Source organism: Phoenix dactylifera, chromosome 4, assembly GCF_009389715.1.
Source record: "Phoenix dactylifera cultivar Barhee BC4 chromosome 4, palm_55x_up_171113_PBpolish2nd_filt_p, whole genome shotgun sequence".
NCBI lineage: Eukaryota > Viridiplantae > Streptophyta > Magnoliopsida > Arecales > Arecaceae > Phoenix > Phoenix dactylifera.
In genome coordinates, this window is record NC_052395.1 from 16,129,246 (window position 1) to 16,155,272 (window position 26,027).

The 26,027-nt window shown below is 40.6% G+C and overlaps 2 protein-coding genes across 7 annotated transcripts; one reads left to right on the forward strand and one right to left on the reverse strand.

Annotated features, from left to right (window-relative positions):
• Positions 1-281: 281 nt before the first annotated feature.
• Positions 282-19,495, reverse strand: LOC103705640 (probable protein phosphatase 2C 67). Of its 4 annotated transcripts, none has more exons than XM_008789453.4 (11): positions 19,367-19,495; positions 18,493-18,941; positions 17,671-17,779; positions 9,780-9,816; positions 7,422-7,466; positions 5,119-5,171; positions 4,499-4,663; positions 2,729-2,812; positions 1,388-1,477; positions 1,227-1,274; positions 282-615 (listed from the first exon to the last, which is right to left on the reverse strand). In XM_008789453.4, the coding sequence occupies exons 2-11, from the start codon at positions 18,894-18,896 to the stop codon at positions 505-507; spliced, it is 1,146 nt and encodes a 381-aa protein (XP_008787675.2). In that variant the 5' UTR covers positions 18,897-18,941; positions 19,367-19,495; the 3' UTR covers positions 282-504. The 4 variants fall into 4 exon arrangements, with proteins under 4 accessions (XP_008787675.2, XP_008787673.2, XP_008787672.2 ...); XM_008789451.4 differs by having other exon boundaries at positions 18,493-19,012; XM_008789450.3 differs by having other exon boundaries at positions 18,493-19,038.
• A 1,594-nt stretch (positions 19,496-21,089) lies between these two features.
• LOC103705638 (B3 domain-containing protein Os11g0197600-like) lies at positions 21,090-25,654 on the forward strand. Of its 3 annotated transcripts, none has more exons than XM_008789445.4 (6): positions 21,090-21,333; positions 21,446-21,998; positions 22,097-22,252; positions 22,406-22,561; positions 22,707-22,870; positions 25,076-25,654. In XM_008789445.4, the coding sequence occupies exons 1-6, from the start codon at positions 21,271-21,273 to the stop codon at positions 25,352-25,354; spliced, it is 1,371 nt and encodes a 456-aa protein (XP_008787667.1). In that variant the 5' UTR covers positions 21,090-21,270; the 3' UTR covers positions 25,355-25,654. The 3 variants fall into 3 exon arrangements, with proteins under 3 accessions (XP_008787667.1, XP_008787668.1, XP_008787669.1); XM_008789446.4 differs by having other exon boundaries at positions 22,409-22,561; XM_008789447.4 differs by having other exon boundaries at positions 22,442-22,561.
• Positions 25,655-26,027: the final 373 nt, after the last annotated feature.

A 26,027-nucleotide genomic window follows, 5' to 3' on the forward strand; every position in this document is an offset into this window, starting at 1 on the left:
CTACATATGGCACAGAGACTAGTTCATGTTTGCCGAGAGTTTGGTACCATGAGTTTGATGAGTCTTGACAGATGGGTTGCCCATACTAATTTATATTCACTAAAATAGCTTGTTTCCGCAAGTTCTAAACTAATCCCAGTAAAGAGAGAGAGAGAGATACCCTGGTAGGCTTAAATAATGAAAATAATTCACAACAATATCACCATGCAATTCGGGGTCCCTACCTCACACTTGGATGTGATAGTTCTCTCATAATCACGAAGTATCTTTCGTAGCGTCTCTGACATAAATCTGATATTTTTTATAAAAAAATAATTATGATATATCTGCTTCCCTAAATCAAAAAGGATACCAAGTCCTCTAATATACAATATCGAAGGACTTACTGTGACTGCACTTTCAGGCTTACAAGCTGAATCGATGATTGTGTCAGGAGGTCATGGATCATTAGTCACAATTAGCCACAACACAAAAGTTGTTCACCAACCAAACTGTATGCATCAATTAATTGTGCCTGAACACAATGACTATAGCCGTGCAATTATCCTTGCAGTGTCGCTCACGAACAGCTTCCCTTACAAGGCGGCGGGCTGCAGTAGTCGCCGATGATGTTTCCTGCAAAGCTCAGGGATATAATGCCACGGTTAACTACCACTACAAAGCATTGCATATTACAAGAGAATACTATATCAGCATGTAACTTAATGATAAGACATAGCCAAACAAGCATGCCATGATCTAGAACTTTAATACACGAATGTCCCAAGGAGGTAGTAGGAATATAGTTGGAGCTCAGACAATTGCCTTCATAAGGCAAAAGAACCCACAAATTCCTACAAACATGAACCCACAAATTTCTAAGATGGGTAAAATCTAACAACTGTTCAAATATGGAATCTCATTTTAAAAAATGATATAGATTATTCTATGATATCTATCTTTTTCTTTCATTCTTCTTTTTTTAACAAATGGAAAAACTACCAAAACAGCCCATGGATGTACGTCATAATACCTAGAAAATGTCTGTAAAATAAAACAGTATGCTCACAAATATTGTGTTTCAGAAGCCATCATTCAGTTGCAGAGGTTATTTATATGCCAAAAGGAAAGGAGAAAATTGTTACACGTGCTTCAAGAAAACAGCAAGAAGTTGAAAAAATGGCAGTCCTGAACAGAAAACAGTAATACTGCTCAATAATCACTTAATATCTGTAATGAAATGTTACCTCTAACTGTTTCTGAACAAAATCAACAGCATCACTTGGTCCAAAAACCTGAATGTTTCAGCAATATTTGAGATTAAAAGGTAAATTTTATTTGGTCATCATGTGCCACCAAAACAGTTCTGTAACTGGTAGAGTGAGGGATTCTAGGACGTATCACATACCCCCCACAGTCCATCACAACCAAGAATGATGAACTGCTCTCTTCTTGTAAGTTCAAAAGAATGAACATCAGGGGTTGCAATAACCCCCACCTGCACAGTAGTATCATATATTGCCAATGTAAGTATCAAGTAATTTGAATATTTTGACTTTATCTGACAGAAGCAAGAATTTGAACTTGGCATAGATATTATAGAGCATTACATGAATGTCAACAGATCCTAGTTCATACTGGTCTTAGTGCTAAGATGCACATATAATATAACCAAGTTTTGAAAAACCAAACTCCCTTTACTGAGGCATAATGTGGATGTACCATACCCTAACGTACCGCAATATATCAAATCTTGGATAAACATTGAAAAGATATGGGGTACCATGGTATGTACCATACCAAGACATAACTGGTATGCGCCCGTACCACAGTACTTCAAACCTTGATTATAATAGCTTATAATACCTAAATTGTATATATATTTTAGCGGAAACATGCATGTTCTTAGGTTCCAGTCTCATGACCTTCACCCAATGAGTGTGGAAGAAAAATCTGCTTCCAGTTGGAAGTAACCATGACACACACACACATATAATAGAGAAACTTCTCTATGTCAAGGGCTTTCATGAAAATTTGTTTCCATGTCAAAGTTCGATACCTATATGATATTTCTACCAGAAAATTAAGGAGGCATAAATATGAGAGAGTGCTGGCAATGGAAGGATGTCATGCCATGTTTTACCTCGTGAAGGGAATATAATGAAGACCACTTCATCCTTCTTTATACTAGTTTTATACATTAAGCTAACAGTGCATAGAGTCCATGCTAGTATGTTAATGCAATACTAGTTAAGCTGAAGCTTTGCTCACATATCTAATATCCATTACCTATAAAAGATAATTCTTGCTATATATTGTTGCTCTAGAGCTAGAATACCAAGGATAACATAGCATGAGATTCAGGGGAAAGATTAAAAGAGCATGACAAACCATAATATAGAATAGCATATGCAAGTGAACTTAAGCATCAAATGAGATACTTTTTTTCACACATGCGGAAGCAAGAAGATTAACACTAGAGCTAGTAAGCTTTGCCATGGTGTGAAAATTTCCATTACTTGAAGCCACGATTAAATCAACATAAAAGCAATGTTCTTAAACCACGAGTATCTATGCAGCCATCTAAGTTAGAAGAAATATGACACATCTTTTTAGTAATCTCTCTACGTTTCTTTAAAGACAAATGATCACTTACCCAAAATGGAATGAAAAACAAGAGCTATGGAGGATGATTTTTTCATAATGTATAAAAAATTCAAAAGAATAATTGGAATAAACATAAGGCAACCTTCTTGAATTGACGATCTCCAAAGGCTCTAGAAACCTCAAGGCGACCCTGCAATCGTCCATTAGGACCAACAGAACCTCCAGCCTGAACAAACAAGATATAAACATTATTATCCATGGACATTAAACAACACATTTCATGGATAATCCATCTTATACTTGAATATATATATATATATATGAACATCAAGTGAATATTCACAAAATCAAAAGTGAATGGAGAAAAAAAAATATAGTTAATATCAAGAATTTTATGTGTGATCTTACTAAATAATTAGCAAGCCTAGAATTTGCTGTTGGTAACCATTACATTTGACCGAAGCAACTGCACTTGCAAATGCATTCTCATTGATGCACCTGCAATTACTTTCAGGTGCTCCTGCCAATCTTCTATCAAGCATCTTGATAAACATACTTCTAGTAAGTACTCACAAAAATTGACTCCACATTTTTACACATTGTTATCTTAATTGCAGGTGCTCCTGCCAATCTTCTATCAAGCATCTTGATAAACATACTTCTAGTAAGTACTCACAAAAATTGACTCCACATTTTTACACATTGTTATCTCTTTTTGAAAGCACAATCATCAAAAGTTTGAGTTATTTTATCATTATTTTTATATTCGATTTTAAATAGACACTTCCTAGTGCCCAGTTCAAACTCTGTGACTGTCACTTCCTGCTCCCACTTCAAGTTAATTGATATTCACATGAACTTAACAAAGCATGGCACAATTGATTTGAAACTCATCTTGAGAAAGCAAGCAGGTGAACTTATAATAATTCATATCAGCAGGAAAACACCATGAAATACAGGCATAAGAAGACCCTAGGGGAAGATGAACCATGTAATAATTTACTAGATTTTAACTAGATAATAATGGCTTGTGTTAAATGAAAACATAATGAGGCATTAGCAAAATCTGATGGCCAACACAGAAACACTAGAAAGGATGCAAGAAAACAGAAAATAAAGATATTTTATGGGAGCCAGACAAGGATCCCATTTGTAATTGAAGCAACTTGCTGGCAAAACTTAATGTTGGAATACACGTTATTGCAGTGATAGTTCAGAAAGAAAATATGGGAAAAGAAAGGTCAGAATAATAAAAACTTTGATATGATCTATCACTAGACTATGGCAAACATTTTCCTGAAGTTTTCAACAGTCAACAAACAAGATTAGAAACCATATGGAATCAATTTAATTTAAAAACAAGCAAAAAAAGAGAAGTGTTAGGATACATAGGGGAAAATTGGGGGGAAAAGTTAGTAAGAATGAAATATGTACCATCTACAAGTAATGTTCAGCAAAGAACATACAGATTTTGTTAGAACAAAAGGCGAGAAAGTTTAGTTTGTCTATAAGAAAGGTAGACAGCATGAAAATAGGGAACATGGGAAGTTTAGGCAGAACATGACACCTAGTTTTGTTCGTTCAGGTCAGACCGAACAAGCTTGGGAGTCCAACTTAACATAGAGAATAAATTTTCAGTAACTAAGCGTACAGATTTAAACAAAGTTCTTAGATTTAACAGAATGCTATGATTAATACTACCTATGCAGTATGTCTCCTTGCATGAGCTAATGAATAGTGAATGCCAACCACGAGATTAAGAAACATATGCAGAATATATCTAATGAAAACGAACATTGATTATGGAAGTTTTACATAGAACTTCTTTGTGATAGAATGACAAACATACTAAACAATCACTTGGATGACAAGTTATCGCTTTTAAACACCAACCAGAATATAGAGTTCGTACTTTTTGAATGCGAGCACGTTCTTGAGGATAGATAGCTTTGTGTTCTCTTGTCATCACAATGGCCTTCAATGTAGATCTTGATTCATTTGAGAGACTTAGGGATCCATCAGCAGAAGATGATCGCGCTAATATAGACTTAGCATCTCCAATATTAGCAACTAAAACCTAGACAAATTGACAGTACATTGGAAAATATTGACAAATATAAGATCAGACAAAATCTAAATAATATATGAGTAAGCTCATGAAGAAAGAATGCTTTTAAGCACCACAATCAATATAAAGATATCAAATTTTAAGATAGATAATAATGCAAAGAAAGATTTCAACAAAAACCAAATTGATTATTCTAAATAAATTATTCGATTCTTCCTAGTGCCAAAGATTTTAACTTTGTTAGAAACATTAGAAACTAATTTACTTTGTACATTTTAAATTCAACACATGCACATGCACACACATACAACAATATGTGTATCCCATAAAAATCTCTGAAAGCAGTACTCATATCAGTATTCAAGAAACAGATGAGAAAAAAGTGGCAGATCATTCAAGATGATATAATAGAAGGTTAAGAAGGTGGTGAATCAACAAAAAAGATGAAGGAAACAAAAACTAACTGTTTGCCCCAAGATCCAAACGCATACAGCTGTTGCACCATCTAGCCAATTCCCTGAGATTTCAGAAGCAAATTATAGAATAAGGTAAGATTTAGAATAATATCCATATTAATCAAATGTAGTACAAAAATATTTTTTATAGTTCAGGAAAAAAAATAAAAAATCAGAGGGCATTTAATAGACAACTGCAGATCTTAAAAAAAGAAAAACATAGAAAGTCAATGATTGACTAGGGCATTGCTTGTGCTCTTGACATAAAACTATTGTGGTGAGAGATAGACAAGGGTATAGTTGGTCGAACTTCATACATCATGGTGAGAAATGGACAAGTTTTGGCTAGGGCATTCATTGAAAATGAAATGCTACAACTCAATGCCGATAGGCATACCTCATGAGCCAGATGGATTTGTATGTGCGTGTGTGAAATAAGGTCCGCCATACCGACCGTACTGACATACCGGTGGGCACGGATACCGGTATCGTACCGAACCGGATCATATCGCGCGGGCGCGCGGCCCCACGCATGCGAAATGCATTTCCGCGCGTTTTCCTCATTTTCCACTTAAAACTGCAGCCCGCAAATGCGTCTTCCGGCGCTATTTTCCTTGCGGGACGTGTTTCCAGCGCGGGATACGTTTTCCGCACAGGATTTTCTTCCTTCTTCTCGAGCCTTCTCGTTTCTTCTCCCCTCTCCTCCGCTCTTCTCCCGCAAGCAAGCCCCGATGAGGATCGCCCCGACGAGGCCCGGTACCGGTAAGTCTCCTCTTTCTCTTCTTCTCCTCTTCCTCTTCTTCCTCTTCTTCTTCTTCTTCTTCTTCTCTTATTTCTCGTCTTCTTTCTCTTCTTTCTTCCTCTTTCTTCTTCCCCGATCGGTTCCGACCTACAAGGGGTCGAACCGATTTTATATGCTGTTCCGGTCGGTTCAGCATACCTTGGTGTGAAAAGAGTATTCCCTTACCACTTAGGTGTTTTAACTTCAGAAAAGGGACGAGGAGAAAAAAAAAATGGTTAGGCTAAAAAGGTTCATGAAAATGATAATGCATGTTTACCAAACATTAACAAAATAAAAGAAACCTAATAAGATCATCGATGGCTATATAGTTTAGCAATTTGTGATAGAGAATGTCAGAATAGAGGTAGGGATATTAGTTTTTGTGGAGTTATAGTTTTACATGATCATAGGGAAAGATCCTATAAGTGATGGGCACCTATCATGTACCCCTTGTTTTATGGGGCTATGGGGCCCTGACAGGCATCAAACAGTTCATTTAAGTTGATAGCCTTTTGGCGTAGGCCTCAAACAAAAATGTGCTAAGATTTTCTTTTCAAGCCTTATTTTTAATGGGTTGGGTTCACTTGGCCAGTGTGGAGATTCATAAGAACATGAATGAAACTTTTGTGTTAATTAACAATGAAAAATGGGCTAAGTAGGGCTAGCAATTAGTCACATGGACAAGTGAAAAGTATGTAGCCAAATCAGAGTTCCAGAAAGGGGAAATAGTTATTCTTCCTAGTCCTATTTAAATTAGGTAATTTTTCCACTGAATTGCCTCAAGAATGTGTTTTGGTGGAGCTGGCTTCTTTAAATGCCATTGCACCAGAAGTACGAATATATGATCGACTACATCTTAATTTCTGTAAATGCTAATGCACCAAAAGTACAGATATATAAAAGAAGACACCTTTGAACGAGATGCCTGGATTAATTCAAGGAATGGAGGAGAGAGGGTACTTATTAGCAATAAGTCATCTAAGGATAAGATGATAAGTCATGTTTCATACTATAGAAAACATGGAGGACAATTTTTCACCAAAAGTTACATGTTGGGCATGCAACAAAGGATTTAAAAGTTGAGCATCAATAGACTGCTATAAGTTCACCAAATATGTTACAAAGACATCATTCTCCTCTAACTAGATAATGAGCACAAAACTGTGCATTGGTTACTCACTGAACAACACCATGAGAATATTCTTCATCAGATTTCTTGCATTTCTAGAAAGCTATATATGCAGTCATTAAGTCATATTAAGATAATGACAGTTGATAAGGGTACGGCAAAGAAGTATTAGCCAACATAAACTCTATAGGGCTTTTTTTTTTGTCACCCTAGTACATTGTTTTCTTTTTTTCACATCTGACATTTGGCAGAAAGTTTTATGTTTAGTGATAATTAAAAGATGTGCCCTTGAAATAGAAATATACTCTTCAGGGAGCATTTTGGACGACAAATAGGCAAGGTATCACATTAATTCACATAAAAATGAGAATGTTGTTAATTCAAGAAAAATAATTTGTCTACCTTTAGCACTTTCTTGAAGTAATGATTCGTCAGTTCTCCGAAACCCTGTGGATTGAAACAAATACATCAATTAATGATGGCAAAAGGAGTTTCGCATTACAATGATTTATAATAGAAGGGAAAAGAACAACATATATTATACATTATTGTGGTAAACAACTAAACATAAAACAAGAAGATCGAAACAGAAGTAAATATAGAAGCACACAGCAGCACTGAATTAATACTTAATCTTGCTATGGTTTGAAATGTTTCTTTTGCACAGTAATAAAACAGGCATCCTAGAAGGATAAAATCCAGGTACAATCACTACCTAAAGTACCGCACACTATTAATATAAATAGTACACATTCAAGACACCTTTCCTCATATTCCCACAGTATTCCCACAGTCCCACCACCACCTAATGACATGCCCAAATGATTTTCTTGCAAATGCATCATGTTTGTAGCTAAAAGGTTGACTAGACCTATATATAAAAAATAAAAACTAGTTCTCCCATTCTCTCAAATTTAACTTGTTATTTCATTAGAATAGATCAGGAATGTTCTTCAGTGTCCAACCAGACGTTTGTTAAAAATGCATTTAAGAGCCCATTCTACATGCTCAGGTCCCCCCAACTGCTTCAGAGCTCCTGCCAGGTCTTATTTTAAGCATGCTTATGTGAGTTTGCATGTGCTCATGCATGTGATACTGACTTTTTAATTTTTTTTAATTTCCTCAATAACATGCCCTATATAAAAAGCATGTGAACAAGGGGTAAGCTCACTTGCAACACCAACTAATTCTAAAATTTACATACTGATCCCACTACCCCAACCACTTAAAAAAAAAAAACCAAAAAAAAGGTGTAAGGGCACACCAATCCATGTAATTTCAAGCAATGTGCTCAAACTTTTGCAACTGGCACTCAAATTCTGCATAGATTTCAGAACTCACATATTGAATGTCTACTCTTATCTCTAGAAACAAATTGGAAGTGCTTTACGATAAATGTCTAAAAATTTAGGCAATTGGCAACCAACTAAGCAATTATCTTATCCCTTATAAACCTCTAGACTTGGTATTCTCCACTTGCAAGCAAGTTCACTTCTTTTATGCATACAGTTTATTATTTCCATTTATGTTGGAGTACTAATTTTACATTCCCTGCATTTATCTGCTCATGGTCATTGCTTCTGCAACCATATATTGGAGAACATGATAATATTTTTTTACTTGTATTCAGCAAGTTCTTGCAAGAGCCATATCTGATTTGTATTTGTTTTTGCTTGTATCAAAATGAATAGTCTCCATGCTTCATGTTTGTATCAGTCAATAGGAAACAGACATTAGTATCTAGAACATCATGTACATATATTTGATCCATATTTGCTCCATTTCTGTCCCTAAAGGATTTAGGAAAAAGAAAGTGACTTTCTTTTCCTAAGTCACAACCTATGAAATAGTTGCTTGGATCGTTGGATGCCAAGATGGTTTGAGAATCAAATGGTATTAGTGTGTTGCTTTTCCCTAACATTCTTTGATCCTTAAGGTCCAAACAGGTACCAAAAAATTATCCTAATTACATGAACAAAAATGTAATCAACCAAACAACTAAGATGAAGCAAATTAAAGATAAAAGTGAAAGGGTGAATCACTTTACTAAGATAAACTCAGCTCAACTCAACCAAGCCTTAATCCCAAACTAGTTGGGATTGACTAGTTTGTACAGTGTAATTTGTGGTTGAACTCAATGCAAGGAATTGCTGCTCAAATGATATCTATCTTCAGGAGAAACTAACAGAGTAAATGGAATTATCTTACCAGAGCAATTATTTGAAAACCTACAGGCATAACATAGTCATAGCTAACAACAACATCACAAGAAATAAAAACCTCGTGTATGTAAAGAACAGACACAATCCCCATGTAACTAATTACTTCAAGAGACAAACAAGCACAATGTCTATGTAAGTTAATAACAAAAACCATCACTACTTAACATGCATGTGCTGTTATATCCAAAAAGCACAGGTCATCACTATTTTACATATATATGTCACACTGTATGTTAAGGTATAATAAGCTACCACATCAATACTCCAAACACATGCATACAACAACACAATATTCAACTCAAAAATCATTCTAAATTAAGCTTTCTATAAAAGAAACAGCACCTTTTATCCAAATATTTGTAATATAATGGAGTTGCAAACAAAAATGAATCATAACATTAGATATCAAGGTAAAAATGATCAGCATCTAATCAATGCACTACGAAACGGCAAAAATGACAACCATAAATAATTTCAAACACTTCCATTACAACAAAGCATAACAGGAAAAATACCATAGGTTTAGATCTCAAATTACCTTCAAGGATGGCCCTTTTGGCAGCTTTTACATCCATCTGCCAGAAAAAAAAAATAATGCACAAAGGATAACATTATAGAACACCACGTATACCCTAAGATATGCAAAATAATTACAACCATAGAATAAATAAAACTTTGAGCTACACATTTACCTAAAATACAAAAAGAAAATATAACTAGGAAGCATAATCAAAATCTCATGCCAATAGACACATATCCTAAGAGAGTGACCACCTTAGATCTGAGACCTATAGGTTTAAAGTCGTTGAATTGGATTAACCAGCACCATCCCTGTTAGACAGGGCATGGCAGCGAGGGGGCATTGGTAGGACACTTAATCTGCAGTCCCATCCCCTCCCTCACCTTAACTAAGTGCTTCTCCCTCTTCCCTTCCTTCATTTCTCTCCTATTCTCTCATTCCTATTCTCCACCATCATTGGACCCATCCTTCCCACTGTTGTTGCCCACGTCTATCAGACCTTGGCCAGCAACTCCATAACCATCACGGGGAAACAAACCCCAATAGTCACCAAGGAAATAGAAGAAGATAAATAAAATTTCAATTTATCTCATGGTTCTTCTCTTCACTCATATGGATGGCAAACTCCGTCTTGGCTATAAGCTTTACCAGGATTGATGATCTACACCTACAATCATGAAATCTACAGTCTATATTTTCCTACTCCTTTCTAACACCATAAAATGTATGTATGTATGTACGTATGTATGTGTATGCGTGTACATATATAATTTGTGGATTCTTGCCAATAATAGTGTTGGAGGGAAAAACCCCAAGTCATACCGTCACGGAGGCGCTCGGCCAACGGGCGCCGGCCAGAAAGGCGCTCGGCCAAAGAGTGCCAACCGGAAAGGCGCTCGACCGAAGAGTGCCGACCAGCAGGGTGCTCGGCTAGAGAGCACCGACCAGAGAGAGCGCCAAGAAGAGGCGCCCAACCAAAATGACCAAGTAGGGATGCTCGGCCAGAAAGGCGCTCGACCGAAGAGTGCCGATCAGCAGGGTGCCCGGCTAGAGAACGCCGACCAGAGAAAGCGCTTGCCTAAAGAGCGCCGACCAGGAAACCAACCAAAGAGCGCAAGTAAAGACGCTCGCCCAAAGGGCGCCGAGCAGAAGTACTATGAAGCAACCCCGCCACAGGGCGCCCCATTGGGCGACCAGCTCGGCTCGGCACCCCTGCCGAGCCGATTGCCTTGGACCAAATATTCAACTTCCGCCTAACCCTCTAAGCCTGAGGGACCTGACAACTCCACTACAACCTGCCGCTATCTCCAAGCCATCAAGGCATAAGATCTCCGCAGGTATTCGGCACGACCTGCCATTAATGCATGAGACCCCCTCGAGTCTCCGATGCACTCAGTCATTTAATGAACACGGCTCAAGGCGATCTCCGGATCACTGAACCATCAAAGCGTATGGCTCTCCCTAACCGCCGGATCACTCGGTAATAAATGCACCTACCATCCACGGACCCTAGGCCTACCACGGCCGGCGGTTCAACCACCCCAACAGGTCCGATCGACCGTGACAACTTCCTGGTTCCGGTCTGATTCGACCTTATTTTCCACCACGCCATTAATGGGCCAAATCGTGCCCAATTATTACAAAACAGGACAAACCTCCTGTCACCTCCCAGGTAACAAAAATCCTCCTATAAAAGAAAACCTGGAGGGGAAAAGGGAGGGGGGACAAAAACGGGAGGAAAAACCCGAAGCCGGAGAGAACCCTCCTAGACCGGGTGGAAAGAAGTAAACAACACAGACAATTGAGGAAACTGATCCTCTTGATTTTATCCAAATATTCTCTCTGTCTTCTCCACATACTCTCTTCCCCGCTCTCTCCACATATTCGCCCCCTCTGACTTAGGCATCGGAGGGCCGGCGCCGGGGAGCCCGGCCACCGGTTCTTCCTGCAGGACTCGCACCCCACAGTGGAGGACGCGACCAGCCAGCGCACCGTCGACCACCCTTCCAGCGGCGGAGCTCTGCCCCTCCAGGAGGACGCCACCAGTCGGCGCGCCGTCGATCACCGCCCCTGCGGCGGAAGCCCCTCCTTCCCCTGCTTCGCGGCGGCCCCCGGGTCCAATTTCCAGCAACAGTTGGCGCTAGAGGAAGGGCCCGAGTTCGCTGCCATGAAGCTAAGAAGCAAAGGGGCTTCCAACGCCTCCCGACGTCCTCCACCAAGTCCAGAACGTTCCGTTCGGAACTCACCACCTCCGGCCGAGTCAGCGCCTCAAGTTCGACCGGAGCAGTTTCATGCCCTGGTGCAACAGGTGCAGGCCTTGGCTACCGTTGTCCAAGGCTTGCAACCTAGGGGCGCCCCGACGGTACCGCCCCCTCCGGCCCCAGTTCAACCGGAGCCTCCTACAAGCGGACTTCCCTTTCGAGGTCAGGACTCTCAAGTCCAGGCCTCCCTCTGGAGAGAACACCCAGCTAGAGGCCCTGGTGGCTGGCCCCAACCCTCAGAGGCCGAGTCAGTTCCAGGGCAACTTGTACCAGAACGGACCGCTGCAGCGATCCCCCAGAATGATGAACTCGACAAGAAGGTCGAGGAGCTGGAGCACCAGATCCAGGCACTCCATGGAAGGAAACCGGGACGTGATGGTGACTTTGAGTTCACCACAAAGTCCCCCTTCTCCCAGCAAATTGATGACGAACCAGTCCCGCCGCGGTTCAAGATGCCCCAGGTGGAGCCTTACAACGGCAGGGCCGACCCCCCTGACCACCTGGAAAGTTATCGGGTCTTAATGGCCCTACAAGGAGCCTCGGAGGCCATGATGTGCAAAGCCTTTCCAGCAACGCTCCGAGGACCGGCCCGGCTTTGGTTCACCGGGCTGAAGCCGAGTACTGTCTCCTCCTTTGAGCAGCTCGGCAGGCAGTTTGCCAGTAATTTTGCCGCTAGCCAGCCCCAGCGGCGGACGTCGGACTTCCTCCTTGACATCAAACAAGAGGAGGGAGAGTCCTTCAAGGAGTACTTGGATCGGTTTACTGCCGCAACATGGGAAGTCCGGGAGCTGGACCAGTCAATCGCCATGTCGGCACTAAAGACTGGAGCCCGGTCTTACAGGTTCCTCTTCTCTATCGAGAAGAACTTCCCTGCGGACCTCACCGAAATGTTGGCCCGAGCTCGCAAGTACGCCAAGGCTGAGGAAGCCATGGCCTCTCGGCGGGAGGAAGCCGAACGACCTGCCAAGATGCAGAAGAAGCACCAGGAGCACTCCCAACCAAGTAGCAGATTCCCCTGGCATGAGAAAGAGCCTCCTTGGCCCAAGAGCCTAGCTCGCCCGGGGTCTCCCCTCCAAAAATTTCAGACGTACACTCCTCTCACATCCACCCGAGCAGAAATCCTCATGGAGATTGAGGGTCGGGGCTACCTCCGACCTCCATTGAGAATGCGTCCGACATAGTCGCGGAAGCACTCGAAAAAGTACTGCCGCTTCCACCGAGATCGCGGCCATGATACGGAGGATTGCTACGAGCTTCGTGATGAGATCGAGGCACTTGTCCGCCAAGGTCGGTTGAGTTATTTTGTCCGTGATCATGCCTACAGGAGAGAGCCCGAGGAACAAAATCCAGTGCCGCATAAGGAGCAGAATGACAACTGACCTCTCACGGGCATCATCAATACCATCAGAGGGCGGGCAACTAGAGGCACCAGAAGCTCCGAGCTCGGAAAAAAGAGCTTCCTCAAAGCATCCGTGCTCTGTGAAAGTCACATCTCCTTTTCTGATGAAGACCAAAAGGGTGTTGAGCCCTCTTTATGACGACGCTGTAGCTATTTCTCTCATCATTGCAAGGTTTTAAAAAAGGATTTTAGTACATAATGAAAGCTCGGCTGATGCCTTATTTTGTATGCCTTCCAAAGGATGAGCGCTCCTCTGGCTAGATTCATAGGAGATTCTACCCCAAGAAAGTACTATGAAGCTAAATCCTTTCATGGTCCAGAAGGCTGCCGAGCTCCGAAGGCCGCCGAGCTCAGAAGGCCGAGCTCCGAAGGCCGCCGAGCTCAGAAGGCCGAGCACCAAAGGCCGCCGAGCTCAGAAGGCTGCCAAGCTCCGAAGCCCGAGCTCAGAAGCCCGAATGCAGAACACCTCCCCCAGAAAATCGAGCCAAAGAAAGCTAGTGCCAAGCTAAGTCCTAAGGGACTTCGAAGCTCGGAAGCCATCAAAATATCTCCAAAAGGTACAGGACGCCACTTTGGCTTCAAATAATTTCAATATTTTATCTATTTCCAGGTCGGAGAATCCAAAAAACGACCAACGTCGCCCCGAATAGGGCGCACGATCGCCAACGGACGAAGTCCGTCTCTTGTATGCGTCTCCAATGATGCTCTAGCTAAGCTCGGGACGCCGACTCGACGACACTCGACTCCATTCGACGCCATTCGACGACATTCGACGCCATTCGACGCCACTCGACGCCACTCGACGACACTCGACTCCATTCGACGACATTCGACGCCATTCGACGCCATTCGACGCCATTCGACGACATTCGACGCCATTCGACGACATTCGACGCCATTCGACGCCACTTCGACGCCATTCGACGCCACTTCGACGCCATTCGACGACACTTCGACGTCATTCGACGACATTTCGACGCCATTCGACGACACTTCGACGCCATTCGACGCCTTTCAACGCCATTCGACGCCTCCTACGACAACACGCCCCGATCTGAGTGGGGGCACCCTGCTGAGTTGACCACAAGCCAAAGAAGGCCGCTGAGTCGACCTAAAGCACTATAACTCTAACTGCATGAAAGGTACATCCTGCTTGGCACGCACATCTCCATATATATTTGGCTATATTACAGGATGATCGACGACTGGACTACTTCCTTCGTCCGAGCCAAAAAGCAGCTCGAACTCGGAAGTCGGGGGGTAGTGTTGGGGGAAAAACCCCAAGTCATACCGTCACGGAGGCGCTCGGCCAACGGGCGCCGGCCAGAAAGGCGCTCGGCCAAAGAGTGCCAACCGGAAAGGCGCTCGACCGAAGAGTGCCGACCAGCAGGGTGCTCGGCTAGAGAGCACCGACCAGAGAGAGCGCCAAGAAGAGGCGCCCAACCAAAATGACCAAGTAGGGATGCTCGGCCAGAAAGGCGCTCGACCGAAGAGTGCCGATCAGCAGGGTGCCCGGCTAGAGAACGCCGACCAGAGAAAGCGCTTGCCTAAAGAGCGCCGACCAGGAAACCAACCAAAGAGCGCAAGTAAAGACGCTCGCCCAAAGGGCGCCGAGCAGAAGTACTATGAAGCAACCCCGCCACAGGGCGTCCCATTGGGCGACCAGCTCGGCTCGGCACCCCTGCCGAGCCGATTGCCTTGGACCAAATATTCAACTTCCGCCTAACCCTCTAAGCCTGAGGGACCTGACAACTCCACTACAACCTGCCGCTATCTCCAAGCCATCAAGGCATAAGATCTCCGCAGGTATTCGGCACGACCTGCCATTAATGCATGAGACCCCCTCGAGTCTCCGATGCACTCAGTCATTTAATGAACACGGCTCAAGGCGATCTCCGGATCACTGAACTATCAAAGCGTATGGCTCTCCCTGACCGCCGGATCACTCGGTAATAAATGCACTTACCATCCACGGACCCTAGGCCTACCACGGCCGGCGGTTCAACCACCCCAACAGGTCCGATCGACCGTGACAACTCCCTGGTTCCGGTCTGATTCGACCTTATTTTCCACCACGCCATTAATGGGCCAAATCGTGCCCAATTATTACAAAACAGGACAAACCTCCTGTCACCTCCCAGGTAACAAAAATCCTTCTATAAAAGGAAACCTGGAGGGAAAAAGGGAGGGGGGACAAAAACGGGAGGAAAAACCCGAAGCCGGAGAGAACCCTCCTAGACCGGGTGGAAAGAAGTAAACAACACAGACAATTGAGAAAACTGATCCTCTTGATTTTATCCAAATATTCTCTCTGTCTTCTCCACATACTCTCTTCCCCGCTCTCTCCACATATTCGCCCCCTCTGACTTAGGCATCGGAGGGCCGGCGCCGGAGAGCCCGGCCACCGGTTCTTCCTGCAGGACTCGCACCCCACAGTGGAGGACGCGACCAGCCGGCGCACCGTCGACCACCCTTCCAGCGGCGGAGCTCTGCCCCTCCAGGAGGACGCCACCAGTCGGCGCGCCGTCGATCACCGCCCCTGCGGCGGAAGCCCCTCCTTCCCCGGCTTCGCGGCGGCCCCCGGGTCCAATTTCCAGCAACAAATAGATTGTTAGAAAAAAACTTTAGTACTACTAGGTTATGTCATGAATAAAATAAAGCAGATGAATGTGCAAAAGAGGGGCAAAACAGTCACAGTTTCATGGAAAAATTGGGTTTGGTGCACCGCAAAACTTCAAAGAATAGGGTTAAGAATTGCAAGGATCAAAGGTAACTCATGAAATAGGCTATTCAAGATAAAGGGAGGCTTAGCTGATTGAGATCGGGTGCAACTAAGTTTAGAAAAGGCTTCAACAGGGAGCACTTCAAAAAATTTGAAAAAAAATATATAATGGAAACCATGAAAAGGTGCAATATGAAATTCTATGATCCAAAAGAGACAAAAGAGGGGGAAAATGAGGTTTGCATGCAACTACAGGAATAATCAGAGAAAGCATGTCGACACTCATTAAGAATGAAACAAGGACAAAGGAACAATTAAAGAGTGACAAAATGACTAAAGATAAGTAAATGAATAGAGGTAAAGTTAGACGAGCATAGATCGAAGAAGCATAGTGCTGCATCTACATCATAAATGGTTTCATCAAATCTGCTTAGCATCCTATGTTCTATGCTTCTATCAGTTTTCAGCAACAGTTGATGTATTTTCTTATAATCATCAATCTTGTAGAACTCATTTAGGATAAAGGAACAACTGATGAGTGACAAAGCTACTGCAAATATTTAAATCAACCAGGGTAAATTTTGCAAAGCATAGAAAAAAAAAGAATAGTTTGCATGCATGTCATAAAGAGTTTCATCTTGTGTTACATGGGCACTCGTGCATGGCTCCAAGAATATGTGTTCAGATACATATCCAAATCAGATACGCATCAAACACTTGGATCCTTAAATTCTTTTTTTTTTTCCGTTTTGCAGATAGATGGATAATTTGACTCTTCCAATAATGAGTTCAACCCAACATAAAAATATCGAAAGTTACTTTTTTTAAAAAAAAAATTGGTCAACGATGTACATATTGCAATAATTTTGCAAAATATCTTTCTTTTTGTATCTCTTAACAAATTAGGGAAGTTTGAACATATAGTGAAAATTCTTTAACTAATAATATATATACTCCAATATTTTATTTTTTAATAATATTGGAAATATATAATCTAATTAAAATTATTTTTTATGTATCCTTGTATCTCCTTTTTTACCTCTTGACGAGCTACACACTTGGACACATCCAAATCCAATTCTGATAACATGTCCATCTAGCAATGGTTTCATCTAATCTACTTAACGTCCCATATTCTATGCTCCGATCATTTTTCAACAACAAATCAATGCATTTTCTTTTATACCATCAACTTGCAGCACTCACTTAGGACACCTTCTATTCAGTGATGACTTCTAAAGATTTAGGATCTGAAAATACTGATGTTCTGTAAAACATTTTGAGTTGTAATATTCTATAATAACTAACAGATATAAGTTAAGCCATTTCTTTGCTAATTTTTAAGCTAGATTCAGAAATGCATGAGATTAGTGTTTCGCAATTGGCATGAGTACCCAAGATGGGATATTTCAATGCTAGAGAAATATATTACATGAGATGACGCAGAAAACTAGAAGCAAACACACACACACACACACACACTACTTATGTGTTAAAATTTAGAGTAAACAGACAAAGCAAACACACCGACTCACGTGGTAGCCCTGCTACAAGAACATTTGCATGTAAATATCTCTGTGCATATTCAGCAGCCAAACGACCACCATGTCCATCATAAATTGCAAAATGTGCACATCTGCAGAAAAGATTTCAATGAAATAAATCACAAACACAATTTATGCATAAAGAACATAGAAAAATATTTGCAGCAGATGGTTATCTGCATCCCACATGATTGATAGATCCTGAAAAATGAAAAAACAAGAACAATTGTGGCACCAAAATGATTGATTTAGTTTTCGTCTCACAAAAAAAGCAAAGAAAAGAAAAGGAAGAAAAAAAAAAGAATATGACAGATGGAATGACATATAGTTAGGAGATTATCAAATATTCTAATTAAAACTGTAACAAGATATCTCAGCACACATATATTGTTAAAAAATCATCCACGAAAAATAACTAACATATGCAGCCAGCAAGTAAGTACTTAGTTTCAGAGAGCAGTTAGAAAAACACGTTTAAAAGATCAGATAACTGCAACACGACGAGGAACAAAAGCTTGATTGGGAAATATTACCTCTTCCTGAGAAAGCAAAACAGTTATTTCACAAAATGTCATGTAAAACAGTTTATTTCACAAAATATCACAACTTAAGCAAAGTATTCACAAACTGCCATCAGCATATTTCAGAAAAAAAAAACAGGAGTGAAGCAATTCAAAATTCAAATACACCTAATACCATGCATGACAAGAAACTGAGAGGCCACGTCAATTAGTAGGACACATTGGGAAATCAAAAGAATAGCAAGGCAGCAATCACGACAAGGAGACAACAAACAAATGGGTACCTTAAGTTTCCGGGATATTCCAAGCTTGCATCTGGAAGAACCACCCATGCATCCTCCATCGTGTGTCTAGAACCCTTGTCTTCTGCTGCATCAGCTTCAATACATGACAGTTTGCAAGCTTCTTGATGTACGACTTTTGAATTGCACAAGCTTGCATCTTCAGATGCACTATTGATCCCAGGGATCTCAGTGTCTTTCTTGCAGTCCTTCAAAAGCTCTTGCAGCGAATTACTTCCATTTTGGCCATTTGTTTCATTGGAAGCTGGCTGGTTTCTTTCCAGCACATCATTTTCTTTCTCAACCCTTCCCTTTTCCCCACCTCCTACACCTAAGTCAGTGTCCTTGGTCCTCTTTGCAATGAAACATTCATCCTGGAAGCCGGCTTTGCGTTTATGATCAGCCATAATATTTTATTATTCCTCAACCCCAGACAGTTGAAAATCCGCGACTTGCTCTAAGACGAGGATCTGATAAAATGATTCTTCCAGGACTTCTACTTCTGTCCGATTATCACCAGAAGCTTTCGAATATATACAATAAGCATTACTAGATGCCCGTTAGATTTATGCAATACAAACAAGAAGCTAGAAGATTAACCTTTAAAAGATTGTAAATGACTTCCAACCATACACAAATAGAGAGAGAGAGAGCATGAATCATTATATAATTGGGACATGCATATCAATGAATACATTTCGTCATCTTCATGCATTCATATCACTGATTAGAGATTTTCCATAGAATAAGAAATTTAGCAGGTAGCAACGGTAGGGGAATGCATTTTTTTTTATAGACTTCAGTGAGATTGCGGCATTGATGTAGTTGATGATATAACTCCGGCCGGAAGAAGAAGATTTAAGATGAATCAAATTACCTGAGCTCGACCGCCGAACGCCAGCAAATAACCACCGGTCACCACTCCTCCGGCGATCCCCCTTTCGGTCACCCTGTTCTCTCTCTCGGACCGGCTAGGTTTAGGGTTTCGGAAGATTGCAAGGAAACTGAGAAATAACTGGGGTTAATCTGCGAAACCGGCCTGGGTACAGACCCGTTTGTTTCCCCCGCTTGGGGGCCCGCCTTAGGCTGGGCCGCACATATGAGTTGCCCAGGCCCACGCCCACGCCCGGACCCGAACGAGCCTGAAACAGCAACCTGATCGGATACGTGAAGGCCTGAGCTAACCTAACCCGAATACGGGTCGGATCAGCCAAATCCAAGCCGGAAACTGACCCAGCAAGTCTAATAATATGCTTAGTTTCTGATAGCTGATTCTTTTCATTTAGAGCTGGAACTTCAGCAAATCTGGGATTGAATTGGAGAGGTCCGAGGTCCAATTCCCAGTTCACCAATGATTCTATGTTATTTCTTGTCTTGCAAACTTGACCTAACAACCCCACCCTATTTTGGATGGACCTATGATTTTGTACCAATTAGGCTAGGTTGGGTTGAAAATACTTGATCAAGCTTGATCCAACTTGCTCCGTCAAATTTAGTTTCATTTTAATTGCATTTTGAATAATTTAAAAATTAAATTTTAGTTCTTTTATAATTTTTTTTGAAACATACGTAAGTTCCTATAAAGTATGGATATTTCAAATGACATAATGTGTTGATGCTGGGTATAAATATTTGTCAAATACTTTTTGGATATATGTATGTTACCTGTATACAGAAATCATATTCGTAAAATTAAAATAAAAATTTTGCATACTTTCTGGATATATTCCAGATGCTTCTCTAGTATCTCTCAAAACAAGCCGAAGATATTTGTTCTCTTTATTACTACCATTTAGTGATGAAGATTTAATTTCGTAGTATATGATGCCAATATTGATGCTTATGGCTAAGTGATGAGATTGTGAAGTTGACGCTATTTTAATATCCAACCATGCTTTATAATTTTTTAACATATATATATATATATATATATATATATATATATATATATATATATATATATATATAAAGTACACACAAGCATGCACATCTATGTAGGTGCTTCATAACTGAGTTCATTAGATATATCCAATTTTTATATTATTAATCTTGTATTCTAATATTTTTTCTCCTTTTGATTCCTTTCTTTATTTATTATTTTTATTAAAAAACAACATTGAGAATAACAACAAATACAGAACTGCCTTTATAAGGATATTCTGGCCACTAATTCTTGCAAGTTACTCTGTAGACTGCTTACCGAAAATATTTCCATAAATATATAATCATTGAATTGAAAAAGAAGTGCAGAGAATCTTTTTAGGTCGGGAAAACATCGAAGAATCATCGTCAGCTCACGAGTTTACCTTCAAAACATTCGTCCTCCAGATTTTTTTCTCCAAACCCAAGATCCAATATATCCTACCACTAAACGTGCGTTCTTTTTTAGTACTCTAAAACTCTCCTACCCGATCAAATGCAACAGCAAATCTCACCTCAACAGTCCACTAATATACTGACACGTCGTCAATGTAACCCACAAAACACCACGTGTAATTACAGAGGTTCCTTTTCATACTCTACCATACACAGCTGATCCATTCCACCGTCCTGATTTAGTTTGATAACGAATTCGTAATCATTACGCTCATTCCCGAATCCGGACTTCGGCGCATCGCATCATAAAAGATCAAAATTCTAGGGTTTTAGATATTAGAAACCACGGACGCGCCAAGAAGAGGGGAGGGGCGGAGAAGTTCCCGATTCGAACCTAGCAAGGGGGCAAAAAACCCTGGAGGCTTCCAGAATCCCGAGTTAAAGCATTGTAGCGATCGAACTCCCATGGCGAGAGCGAGCCCGCATTTCTTCAAGGTTTACTTCCCCCAGCTCTCCTCCGACCACCTGGTATGCCGTCGATCATTTTCTTCTCCATCTCCCCATTCAGGTTCTTTGGATCGAAGATCGAATTTTGATCCATAGAATATCTTGAAGTTGTAATCTTTTGTGGGTTTTGCAGAAAATCCCGCCGGCATTCCGCGAATACATCGAGCACGAGTTGCCGGGAACTGTTTCTTTGAAGGGGCCGAGTGGGGGCACATGGAATGTGGAGTTCGTAAAGACCTCGAAGGGGCTTTTGTTCGCGAATGGGTGGAAGAAGTTCGTCGCCGACCACTCGATAGAGCTCGGCGATTTCTTGGTTTTCCGGTATGATGGCGGGTTGCACTTCTCGGTGCTGGTTTTTGATGCGACTGCCTGCGAGAAGGAGGCGGCATTTCTGGCTAGGCCATATGGAGGAGCGCACATCACCATTGTCGATGGAATCGAGGGCGGCGAGGAAGGGGAGGATACTATGGGAGAGCATGATTCAAAAGCTTTGGTTTTATCACCAAATGAGAGTTTCGGAGTTAGTCGCAAGAGGACTCTGTGGAATATTGATTGTCTTGCGATACAGGGCCCGCCCTCGAAGAAGGTAAACAAGAAGAAGGATTCTCCTTCCCATGAAATCGCTGCAATATCTCAAGCTGATTTGGATAGTTGGAATTTGAGAAAATCGAAGAGTAAGGCACCTGGTAAGAAAAGTTGGTTTTTTACTATATTGTATAATAATTTCTGTACCACTGTTAGCATATATCCAGATCATCAGATTGGAGTAATTCGATGGTTGTAGATCGTATAAGTCCATCTTCTGGAGCTTTGGCCGCGCCTCATGAGAAAGTTCATGCAAATACCACGAGAGAGAAGGCCTTGCATGAGATGAAAACCGTCTCAAGCGAATATACTATAGCTGTGAAGAAGGCTAAGGCAAAACTTCAGCGTGGGCGCTGTAAGTTTTTTTTATATATATAATTATGAACAAAGCTTTAATGAGAAATTAAGTTTTAATGCTCATCCATGTTCTGGAAAATTTTTTTAAGTGTTTCTTCTTCAGCATTACTCGTGCAAGATTTTGCTAATGTACTAGATTCTTGAGTTCCAGCAGCTAAAACTAGTCCCCTTTCTGCAACATCGACAGCAAAATCCTTAAGTAAGAAAATAGGCAGACCCAGTAAAATGAGTGCCTTGAAACAATCTAGTCAGGTGTCAGAACGCTTAAAATTGCTCCCATGTAATGATGTAACTCGGCGTGGGGAAGGTGAGCTTTTGCCTTTCCAAACAAATATTTTGATTGTATCTTCTTATAGTTACCAATTCTCATGCTGGTGCAGTACTAATTTGATTGATATAGATTATTTTTCTTTCAGTTAGTGATAAGCCTTGTATTGTCTTGCTTCTTGTAGTTGTGGCAAAGGTACAGCGAATGCCAAGTCTAATATCACAACGGCGGCCTGTCACAAAAGAGGAAGTAAATGAGGCTCTTGAACAGGGAAAATCATTCAAATCAAAAAATCCTTTTGTTCATGTGGTTATGCGGGACTCCTATGTTTATGTTAGCTTTTTCTTGGTAAATTTTCCTCTCTAATTCTCCTGCTTATTATTTCTGATTAATTGTTTAAGAGACCAACAACTTTAATGCATTTCCTTCTTCCACGTATCACCGCCAAATTTGCTCAAACTGGTTGTGTTTGTTTTGAGAAAGTGCTCATTCCTTCTTTTTCTCTATTTTTTTTTCATTTTGAATGCAGCATGTCTGTTGGGAACTTTTGCAATTTGACCTATTTTTTTTAAAAAAAGTCAGGAGATGGGAGAATAATTGAATTTTCAGATTATCTATTACAGCAATTATCTCCATTGCAAAATCAGGCATGTTTGTTGAATGAAAGTGTCTCTTTGAAGGTGGAAGCTTTATGTCATTCAATTGTTGCATGTTTCTCTGCATTATATGCACTCATGACATACTGAGGATAGTAGTTCCTGTGTTAATTTAAAATAGCTGTTCTTGATGTTTAGTCATTCCCGTCTCATTCATTGCATTACTTTAAAGGTATATACGAGATAATCATAGCAGTTGATGACAATATGTACGTATTGAAGCATGGCTGGGGAGGTTGTTTAAATATAAAAATGGTTCTTCTGACTTACAGTTGTCCAGAGAACCCTGCTGATATCAAATCTTTGGACATTCAATTCTGGCAAAGAGTTATTGTAGGAATCAGATGATACATCTATGAGACATACTCACCAATTTCTACTCATTCTAGTGCAGAGGCTCTGTTTTCTTATGCCTGATCGCTGCATGTTGGGTTCCATCTTTGGAAAGTATCCAACTCCTTTAGTTATTCAGGACATTTATTCTCTCTCTATTTCTGTTAGAGTAGTATTATCTGATGCAAGTTAGGCACTAGGAAGAAAATCTTGAGAAATAAAAACATTTTATTAGGCATAGTCATTAATTTCTACTCCTATCAGTGCAAAGGTTCAGTTCTCTTATGCTTGTTTGCTCTGCATTGTTTTTCACCTTCATAAAGTATCTGGTTCCTTTACTTCTTGAGGATCTCTGTTCCCTCTATATTCCTTGTAGGGGAGTACTATCTGACTTAGGTTTAGGGTTATGGAATAAAATTTGAGAAATAAAACATGGTGCATGGGGAGTCAAAATTCATTATTTGCATTAATGGTTTATACTTCATACTCTTAACAGATTTTGGTTAAAAAACTAGCTAACTGGTAGAAAAGTGGCAGAAAAGTGGCTTCAAAGGAAACTTCTGGAGAAACAATTAATTGATTCTGGCAATGCCCTCTGACTTTTGTTTTGTGATTAAATTCTCACATGCTCTAGATTAATTGTAACCTGCTCAGGACTAGTTGTCAAAGCAGCTGGAGAAATCCACCCCCGGTATGTGAGGCTTAACCTCTTTTAAGGAGTAGAGCAGTCAATTATTTAAGGTCTTTTCTTTAGACAAAGTCTGAGCCCATATGGTTACTTAGACACTTCTGGTTACTGATGTCTTTATAATTCAGTTGATGTAAGTAGAAATCATGTAATTAGGATTTCTTTAGGTCATTTTTAAGAGTTAAGAGTTGAGAGTTAAGACACTAGTTTTCTGTTAAAATAATAAGCTCTGAGCAAGCCGTTTTGGAGAACTGTTAGAAAGAGTAAGAAGAAGAGGTTTTGGGTTCAAGTCCTGCGTTGTGCATCTCCAAAAATTTGGACTTGGAGTAAGAAAGAAAGAAGGAAAGAAACCTCTAGGTATGTTCAATATTACAAGGTCACTTGACAGCATATATATTCTGTTTGAATCTAGCCAAAGATCATGGTCACCTACAATCCTTCCTCTGAGAATAGTTCTCTGAAATGTTCTACGTTTAAATTTTGCTTATGTCTATTACCACTATTTATAAATTTTTCTAATGTTAGACCTGCTGCTAAGGACTGAAGGGAGTAATTTTTGAATACATAATCTGAAATGGTTCCCTAGAAAAGAGATGCTACTACGCATAACTTTTTATAAGATTTTGCTGAATCTTTTCATTTATTTCTAAAATAGAAGGAAAAGATCACGTCGTAATCCTTGAACAAAGACTTTTTTCGCTAAACCAGTTGGCCTGTAAACTCTGCCTCTTACCATTTTGCAAATGTAGCTTGTATTTCATAGATTCCAATGCCTATTTCTTGGAAGTTTCAGTTACAATATGTTTCGAATGCTGGAGGTCCTTTCTCTGTAGGTTTTAAACTTTTTAACTTTTCCTCATGTTGCATGAAATGCAGAACATTCCTTATCCTTTTGTAAGAGAGCATCTTCCCAAGATCAGTAAAAAGATGACCCTTTGGGATCCAAACGGGAAGCCATGGGCAGTCAACTACGTAAGCTATAGCAGTCGTGGTGGTTTCAGTGCTGGTTGGGGTGGGTTCTCTTACGCCAATAATCTGGAGAAATATGATGTTTGTGTCTTTGAGCTTATCAAAAGAGATCATATGAAGGTGCATATCTTCAGGGTGGTCAAGGAAATTGCACCATTGATTCGTAACACCAAGTGCAAAAGTTAAACTTCATAAAAAGTGTCCCAGTTCATAAGGCTTTTGCCACTACGGATTTAGGGAGGCTCAAATGTACGTAGCCTTAACCCCGCATGCAGGGAGGCTGTTTCTATATTTCAAATTACACCTAGATCACAATTTGCAAAAGTTTAACTTTGATTGTATTTTTCTAGTTAGTAAGCAAACTTGTACAGCTTCAATGTTTCTACCTATTGAACTAAAATATCTTGTGGCTTCAGCGGTATGTTCGTCTCATGTGTTACTTGTCTTTTTATTTTTCTTACGTAAATTTGAAAATGCTCCTCTTAAGCAAATCATGCTCTATAGCACCACAATCTTGTGTTCTGATTATCACAGATGATTGTAAATTGGATATGGAATGCTTTATTTATTTGCTTTAAGAGAAGAGCAAATCATAATATAAACTGATCTGACAAGCATTTGGTTTATATCATGATCAGCATGTGAACACTTTATTGATTCGATGATTATCTTCTTGGCCAATGATTACTCGGGACATGCGGGTTAACTTCTTGTTCTGATGTTTGGCACCTTTGAATTGGAGAGAGGCATGTTAAGTTTCTAAAGTTATGAATTGATAAACGCCAAAGCCTGGTGAGAAGCAAACAAATAACTGAGCAAAAACTCTATTTAAGGTGTTCAGCTATGATGTCATGGCAAC

Bases quoted from the DNA above. Each gene is read 5' to 3' on its own strand.
- LOC103705638 (XM_008789445.4), top strand. From the start codon at position 21,271: ATGGCGAGAGCGAGCCCGCATTTCTTCAAGGTTTACTTCCCCCAGCTC. The intron at 21,999-22,096 runs GTAAGAAAAGTT...CGATGGTTGTAG, and splicing joins ATCGAAGAGTAAGGCACCTG to ATCGTATAAGTCCATCTTCT. The intron at 22,871-25,075 runs GTAAATTTTCCT...CATGAAATGCAG, and splicing joins TTTATGTTAGCTTTTTCTTG to AACATTCCTTATCCTTTTGT.
- LOC103705640 (XM_008789453.4), bottom strand. From the start codon at position 18,896: ATGGCTGATCATAAACGCAAAGCCGGCTTCCAGGATGAATGTTTCATT. The intron at 17,780-18,492 runs GTACCCATTTGT...TCTTTTCTGCAG, and splicing joins GAATATCCCGGAAACTTAAG to ATGTGCACATTTTGCAATTT. The intron at 616-1,226 runs GTAACATTTCAT...TGAGCTTTGCAG, and splicing joins TTGTTCAGAAACAGTTAGAG to GAAACATCATCGGCGACTAC.